The sequence below is a fragment of the Salvelinus fontinalis genome, chromosome 30 (assembly GCF_029448725.1).
Source record: "Salvelinus fontinalis isolate EN_2023a chromosome 30, ASM2944872v1, whole genome shotgun sequence".
NCBI classification, from domain to species: Eukaryota; Metazoa; Chordata; class Actinopteri; order Salmoniformes; family Salmonidae; genus Salvelinus; species Salvelinus fontinalis.
In genome coordinates this window covers 27,257,475-27,265,819 of record NC_074694.1, presented here as the reverse complement: position 1 = coordinate 27,265,819, position 8,345 = coordinate 27,257,475, and the positions used below count along the sequence as shown (strand labels likewise).

The 8,345-nt window shown below is 42.7% G+C and overlaps 1 protein-coding gene across 3 annotated transcripts; it reads left to right on the top strand.

The window, feature by feature from the left end:
• Positions 1-1,367: 1,367 nt before the first annotated feature.
• On the top strand, positions 1,368-6,443 carry pvalb9 (parvalbumin 9). 3 transcript variants are annotated; one of them, XM_055890226.1, is made up of 5 exons: positions 1,368-1,696; positions 2,627-2,694; positions 3,166-3,298; positions 4,431-4,540; positions 6,098-6,443. In XM_055890226.1, exons 2-5 carry the CDS (start codon positions 2,634-2,636, stop codon positions 6,121-6,123), a joined length of 330 nt encoding a protein of 109 aa, XP_055746201.1. In that variant the 5' UTR covers positions 1,368-1,696; positions 2,627-2,633; the 3' UTR covers positions 6,124-6,443. The 3 variants fall into 3 exon arrangements, with proteins under 3 accessions (XP_055746201.1, XP_055746200.1, XP_055746202.1); XM_055890225.1 differs by lacking the exon at positions 1,368-1,696 and adding an exon at positions 1,748-1,842; XM_055890227.1 differs by lacking the exon at positions 1,368-1,696 and adding an exon at positions 1,955-2,201.
• The last annotated feature ends 1,902 nt before the right edge of the window (positions 6,444-8,345 follow it).

Below are 8,345 nucleotides of genomic sequence, written 5' to 3'. Positions count from 1 at the left end.
CCGGGCTGAGGGCACGCACCTCAGGGCGAGTGCAGGGAGGAGGAACAGGGCTCTGGAGATGCACTGGAAGCCTGGTGCGTGGTGTAGGCACTGGTGGTACTGGGCTGGGGCGGGAAGGTGGCGCCGGATATACCGGACCGTGAAGGAGGACACGCGCTCTTGAGCACCGAGCCTCTCCAACCTTACCAGGTTGAATGGTCCCCGTAGCCCTGCCAGTGCGGCGAGGAGGAACAACCCGCACTGGGCTATGCAGGCGAACCGGGGACACCACCTGTAAGGCTGGTGCCATGTACGCCGGCCCGAGGAGACGTACTGGAGGCCAGATACGTTGGGCCGGCTTCATGACATCCAGCTCGATGCCCAACCTAGCCCTCCCAGTGCGGCAAGGTGGAATAGCCCGCACTGGGCTAAGCACGCGTACTGGGGACACCGTGCGCTTTACCGCATAACACGGTGTCTGACCAGTACGACGCCCTCTCACTCCACGGTAAGCCCGGGGAGTTGGCTCAGGTATCCAAACCGGCTTTACCACACTCCCCTTTAGCCCCCCCCCCCAATAAATTTTTGGGTGAGCCTCTCGGGTTTCCGTGCTAGCCGCGTACCTTCATAACTCCGGTTCCTCTCTCCGGATGCCTCTGCTCTCCTAACTGCCTCCAGCTGCTCCCATGGGAGGCGATCCCTTCCAGCCAGGATCTCCTCCCATGTGTAGCAACCCTTGCCGTCCAAAACGTCTTCCCATGTCCATTCCTCCTTTCTCTGCTCCTGCTGTCGCTGCCCGTAGCCACACTGCTTGGTCCCTTGTTGGTGGGTGTTTCTGTAAAGGCTTTCTTCCAGGGGTGAAGGAGAGGACCAAAGTGCAGCTCGGCTAGTGTTAAACATGTTTAATTAAGAACAAGTGAAACACTACAAACATACAAAATAACAAATGTACAAAACCGATACAGACCTATCTGGTGCAGAACACAAACACAGAGACAGGTAACAAACACTCACAAAATCCCAACACAAAACAAGCCTCCTATATATGAGTCTCAATCAGAGACAACGACTACCATCTGCCTCTGATTGAGAACCCACACTAGGCTGACATAGAAACAGACAAACTAGACACACAACATAGAATTCCCACCCAGCTCACGTCCTGACCAACTAAACACATACAAAACAACAGAAAACAGGTCAGGAACGTGACAAGGGGAATTAATATTTTGGGACTACTTGGGCAATGCCAATTTTTATCTTCTAATGGATCTGTCAATAAGTGTTTCTATTGATGATTTGTTAATAGTATTTATCAATGTTAAATACCTACATAATTTGTTACCAATAAGACTATAGGTCAAATATGTCTATTTACACGTGGTGGGGGGAGAGAGAGAGTGTGAGAGAGACAGAGAGAGATGCGTAAAACACTTGTCTGCCTGCTTTAGCAAAAGGGCGGTACAGGTTTCAGTATTTACACGCATCAACCAGTCAAGGCAAATATTTAAATAGTAGGTTAACGGTTAATTAGTTAGGTAAGCAATTCGAAAGTGGCCTGGCTGTGAGAATTTGATACACGGACAGGTAACTCAAGCATCGCAGATTTTCGGTGTTTCCAGTCCATATATAAATTCTAATCGGCAGTCATCAGTCACCACAAAGCCTTACATATATATTCTGGTTTGGGCACCGGCGAGGCAAGATCATCAAAGCGGTGAGTAGGATAAAGGACTGATCGAGTTTTTGGTGTGATGTGTGCGTGTGGTTACTTTGCCGACCGAGTGAGTGATGCTCAGGTGCGGCTCAGATGATACACCGCAGAGGAAGTTGCAGGTCCATTTACCTGACTGAAACTCTTAGGTAATTTTTCTCGGAATTTGTGTTTTTAACAGGATTTTTGTTTTATGGTTTTCCAGAAGTAGCCAATACTTTTCTTAATCCACTTTGTAGTCACAATTACGCATCTGCTTCCATAAATGTTGTTGCGTGTTTATCGATAGTAACATTTTTGCCAGGTAATTTCAAATCGTTTACATCAGACGAATCGCATCGAGCAGCCAGATTACGCTAAAGCAGACAGAACAGGGACATCAACATCAGTCAAATTGACATCAACAGATTATCAGAGCAAGGAGGGGGAAGAGGTTGACAGAGAAAAACAAATTAAAGCAGTCGGTTTTAGAAATCAAAGTCTCGTAGGGAGAGAGAGGGAAATATAGGTAGGTTTGAACGTATTATGTGTTGTTCAATACAGTGCAGTGTTGTTTGTTGTGGTTACTTGAAATGAATTGATTTGAGAAATATTCAGACGAATATTCTTAAGAAATTGATGTGTAGCATTGTATTTATTGATTTTATAGAGATACATTTCGTATCAAGGCATTATTATTGGCATAGCCTACTGTACATCCTTACGTAATCCAGCTGCTTTTTTCAATGAATGCAGTCTGGGATTACTGATTGATATTCTCTAAATGAATAGACTGGACCTGACTCTTTGAACAGCCTGTGTGTGTGTGTGTGTGTGTGTGTGTGTGTGTGTGTGTGTGTGTGTGTGTGTGTGTGTGTGTGTGTGTGTGTGTGTGTGTGTGTGTGTGCGTGCGTGCGTGCGAATAATTTACTCCGTTGTTCCTCTGTCCAATAGGATTAATATGTCACTCACTTCTATCCTTTCCGCGGAGGCTATTGAGAATGCCGTCAAGGAGTTCCAAGGTAGGTCTTACCTCAGGACTGCCTGATAGAGTTATTGAGAAAGAGAGAGAGAGAATGACAGAGAATGAGAGAGAGAATGATAGAAAAACAAAGAGAGGAGAGAGATGGTAGGGTTGTAACAGACTATGATCATGTACTGTAGAGAGTTATTGTTAGTCAGAAGAGAGTGCTTCCTACTCAGTAGTAGGCTGGCAGTCGCCCACAGACTATTGCACTAGAATTTAGCATCCTGAGGATGGGTTTATTCCATATGCTGGGGTGAAAAGGACTCTTTAAGAAGAGTGTCTGTGTGCCAGCCTGTAAAGAGAGAGACACATAGGGATAAATCTCCAGTCTGGACTGCACCACGCTATCTTTTAAGCTCATCAGGGAGTCAACCTTGCCTGAACTCTAACCCGGGTGTGTATGCACGCTGTGTGTGCATGCATTGGTTCATTTATGGGTGCATGTGTTCTCCCTCACTCCCTTCAGCCCCAGACTCCTTCAGCTTTAAGAAGTTTTCCCAGCTGTGTGGCCTGACCTCCAAGTCTCCCAAAGAAGTCAAAGATGTCTTCCAGATCCTTGACGATGACAACAGTGGCTTCATCGAGGAGTCAGAGCTCAAGTATGACATTTGGAGTAATCCTTTAGACGGAGGAACACCTTCCTGTGCTTCCTGTAATGATAATACATGGGCGTTTTACTGACACCTTTATTCAAAGTGACTTACCGTTAACACATAAATTCATTTGGCTATATGTGGCCCCGGTGGGATTCAAAGCTACAACTGTTCCAATTAGCAGATGCTTTTACCCATAGCAACTCACAGTACAGTGAGCACATACCATACATTTTTATGAAGATTACTTTATCCCTGTGGGAATGGAACCCATGACCTTGGCTTTGTCAGCGGCACACTCTTACCAGATAATCCACACAGGACCACCAACTGTGCCGGCGGCAACCTGGTGAGCCATCAGAACCACAGAGAGCATTTCGAAATGTATGCTGAGTGACAGGAGACTTAATAATATTTAATACAATGACCTATTTTCTGTTGCAAGCGCAACAAATGTCAATGAGATCAAATTCTACAATTTCACTCCCCTGTCATTTTAATGGAAGGCTACCATTAAGCCTTACTATAATCCATGGGTAAAAAACTATAATTATTATATATTTGCATTATATAATGCGCTGTCTACATTATATAAATGTGCCAGCCAGCTGAACTTAGGATACCAACTGTATGACCCAAGTGCAATTGAGTTCATGGATGGATGCAGTATAGCAGAGTTTTCACTCAATTCACTTTCCCTCACCTCCTATGAGAATGCATATAGAGACTGTGCAGCAAAAAAAGACTATATTGTTACAAAGCTGGCAAGAGACCAGGCTGAGCATTGTGCCAGAGAGTAGAACATTTGATGTTTCGGCTATAAAACCTAGCTGTATTATTTTCAATCCTTGTTAAACTGGAACCAAATAACCTTTATGCCTAAAAGGGCTGTGCTGGAACACAAGTTGTGTGTGTGTGTGTGTGTGTGTGTGTGTGTGTGTGTGTGTGTGTGTGTGTGTGTGTGTGTGTGTGTGTGTGTGTGTGTGTGTGTGTGTGTGTGTGTGTGTGTGTGTGTGTGTGTGTGTGTGTGTGTGTGAGACAGACACATGGTACAGTATGTGTAAGGCTCACATAATGCTTGTATATGTGTGTGTATTATGATTGCGTGTACTCTGTTTGTGTGTGTGTACTTCCCTAGGTTCTTCCTGCAACGGTTTGTCCCCGGGGCGCGGACGCTGACGGATGCTGAGTGTAAAGGCTTCCTGTCTGCAGCTGATGATGACAACGATGGCAAGATCGGAGTAGAAGGTGAGTGGCTTTCTGCAATAACCTGCAGGCTGGGGTATTATCATGAGCCAATTGGTAAGGCTGTTCGTATTTCCTTGTCGGGATTTTGATGAGCAGAAGTCCAAGACTCTCTGAGATCCACTATACATTTTGGGAGTCTCTTGGTTTTGACAGTTTTCCAAGAGAAAAGATAAAGAAGGCTAAAATTTCAATCAAATAGTTTAAAGTTCTTTCCTGACTATTGCAAATCCTGTTCTTGTGTGGAAGACTACTATTGAATCTAAGCCAACATTCACAAACTTGGCGTTGGCCATGACTAGGTCTTTCTTCATATGTATGGCAATGTGTATTTTGTAATATGAGATTAACGTTATGCTCTTTAGAGTTGTAATCCGCCCTGACCACTGTCAACTCAGATGTATGGCTTTTAGTATGGGCCCTGAGTTGGCAGAAGAGAGTATGGATAGAGGATGAGCGGTAGAGACACTATATGTTTCAGGTCAAGACGAAGGCATTGGGACAGCCCTTGTAGAGTATACTGTATTTGGAGTAGTGTTTGTGCGCTCGTGTGTCTATATTCCTGTATGTTTTGTGCTAGGTTGTGAGGGTGACAAAAACAAATTGTGGAGCTTATACAGATGCTCTTAATGGCAATGCTAGTTGGCCTCATTGGCAAGCAGAGATCCAGAAGTCACAGCCTCCAGTAGACCAGGGTTCAAATAGTATTAGAAACCTTTCATATACTTTTAGCGTTTGATTGAGCCTACATGGAGTGCCAGATGGGCGAGGTTTGCACTTTTGGGTCTATTCCATTGATCCCAATACCCCAGACAAGCTCAATCAAACACAGCTAAAGCAATCAAAAGATTTCAAATACTATTTGAACCCTGGTCTGGTCCTCCAGATGCTATATTAATGGCTACCAGCCAGATTTTAGCAATATCTAGGGCTGCATAGACTGGCTGGGCTGGGATTGCATAACCGGATGAAGGAATTAGACAGCGTCTAAACATTATTTCAATCTCTGGTTCCAAACCAACTATTTGGTTCAGGGTCATTTTGTCAGCGTTTTGGCACTTCCCTCTGTTGAAGGAATAACAAACAAAAAATACCTTTTACAAGTGTTTGTATTATGTAAGGTTTGAATTCGATGTTGTTCTGCTTAATCCCACATATTTTTGACAAGGGAGCAAATTCATTCTGTGAAAAACACTAATGTATGCACATGATGGTATGCATAAGATGATTACAAGGTTGGATTGCGAATAAGCTACAAACTGATTTACATTAACATTTTTGGTCATATTGCATATTGTAATCCAATCATGTAAATTGCGTAGATTATGCTTTCAAACCAGACAAAACACAGCAACCAAAACACTAATGGTGAATTCTCATTAAAGAACCCATACTGTTACATATGTAGGCCAAAGAGGGTTTAGTTATAGGCTTTCTGTTCAAGTGATTTAGATAATAAGCAACATTTCCAAAAGGCTGTTTTGATGTCGCTCATCTCTGAATGTTCATATTCTAATCCATAATTGGAACTCATCTCAGAATCTTTCTCTCCTGCCACAGAATTCCTGATCATGGTCCAGTCCTGAGAGTTCCATGGGAGCCGGGAGAGCAGCAGGTGTTCATTCTCCTCTCCTTCCTCCAGCCTCAGCCTCCAACTTCCAGACTCCAGTCAACTTCCTCAAGCCTACAGTAACCTCCATTCCCAGGAAATTGTTTTTCTTTGTTGAAAGAAAAGGCAAATAAATTGTTTTATTTTTTCAGAGCCCCTCTCTTATTCATCCATGAAACCATTTTTACTTGCCTTTTGATTACGTTCTAGGGGGTTGTATAGCTGCGTCACCCCATATTTCCTTCCAATGCACACTACATTGTCAATCAAAAAGATGAATAAACACATTGTAACTTATTGTGGCGAATTGCATTTTTCTTTCAAACACAACTGTTGAACATTTGCATCTGTTAAATTCCTGTATTGTAACCATACAACAGATGCCATGTAAGGAAGTGCTATATGTTACAATGAACTGAATGTGCACATAACCCGTGAGAGAGTGCATAATTAAATGTAGAATTTCTGCTAATCCTGACTGGAAATCAATTTAATGCACTATTACTTTGTTACTTAGTGTTACCTAAAATGTTAACATACATGGAGAGCTGCTATGTTAGTTGTAACATTGTGTAACACGGTTCTGTCCATCCGAATCACATTATGAATACACTACAGCTTGTATGACCCAGTGGTCTGTCTTAGCTGTGTAAAGCTCACATCATGTTTACAATGGTTAGGATCATCGCCAGCTCAGGTTGGTTTCCCAGCAACATCCCACCTATGCATAGAGCTACTGCACATTAAACGAAAAACAAGATACCATTGAGGTGCCCATTCAGACAACTGGGTCAAAGGAGTAAGTGAAAACCTTGCCTGCTGTTTCTGGCAATCAAGTGTAAAGGGAGCTGTTCTGTTGTATTTCCCTCAGTGTTTAGAGTAAGTATCTAGTAAAAGTGAGACGGTGACCATACCAGTCTATCTCTAGCTATATTGGGTAACACCTTGTTTCGGCTACACCACATTAGGTGTGTGTGTGTGTGTATGTTTTTGGGACAGCTGTCATAAAGGGCTAATGATCAACACTGAGCATAAAATTATTCCATTGAATTTAGAAGATTTGTTTTTATATATTTATTTGAATATTTGATAATAGGTGATTCATGTATTAATAGTTTACTGAAAATAACCTTGTTTATTCTTCAGTTTCATCAGAACAATAGAAACCTTATTTTGTGATTGATAGAAAAGTCAATAATTCATAAAGGGATCTTGCTCATTGTTTGTTGTAGCGGCTGTCGTCCTCTTCTTCCTCTGAAGAGGTGTAGCAAGGATCGGACCAATACGCAGCGTGGTAGGTGTCCATGTTTTAATAGGGAAAACTGAACATGAACACAAAAACAATAAACGTGAACAAACCGAAAGAGTCCCGTGTGGCACTGACGCAGGAAACAATCACCCACAAAATACCCAAAGGACATGGCTGCCTAAATATGGTTCCCAATCAGAGACAACGATAAACACCTGCCTCTAATTGAGAACCAATCTAGGCAACCATAGACTTACATAAACACCTAGAAGGAACACAACCCCATAAATCTACAAAAAAGCCCTAGACAGTACAAACACCCTAGACGAGACAAAAACACACAAACCACCCTCGTCACACCCTGACTTAACCAAAATAATAAAGAGAACAAAGATAACTAAGGCCAGGGCGTGACATTTGTCCAGGAGTAGATCTGGAATAACAGTGTTAAAGGGGCAATCTGCAGTTGCTTCATCCATTTTTGGACTTCTGAATTAATTAAATGTACCCATTGATTCTCGAAGTATATAATTTATACAATAAATGCCCCATGAGCTTAGTTCAACTGTCATACCCCATCAGAATCGAAAATATAAGCGTGTTTCACTGAAATGTTTGTAAACAAAGTAAACATAAACAAAATAGCAAACAAACCTATACATTCGACTATACATCATGGCTGATCATTCCTTGAATCCATACCTCTGTTCATGAATTTGAGTGTGGTAACACTTCTCCAGCCCTATTCCTCAGCTTTTACCCAAACAGAGGTGGGGAGGACACGTTATTGTTTCAACTCCTGATTGACGCTTTAAAGACTTAAAGCAAATTGAGGTGACACAAAGGGAGGTGACAGAGGGTGCAGGTTAAGGTTACAGTATCCAGGGCCTCTCAATTTCTCGTTGGAAAGACTATACTAGAATGGACAGACAGAGCTAGTTCCATAGAAT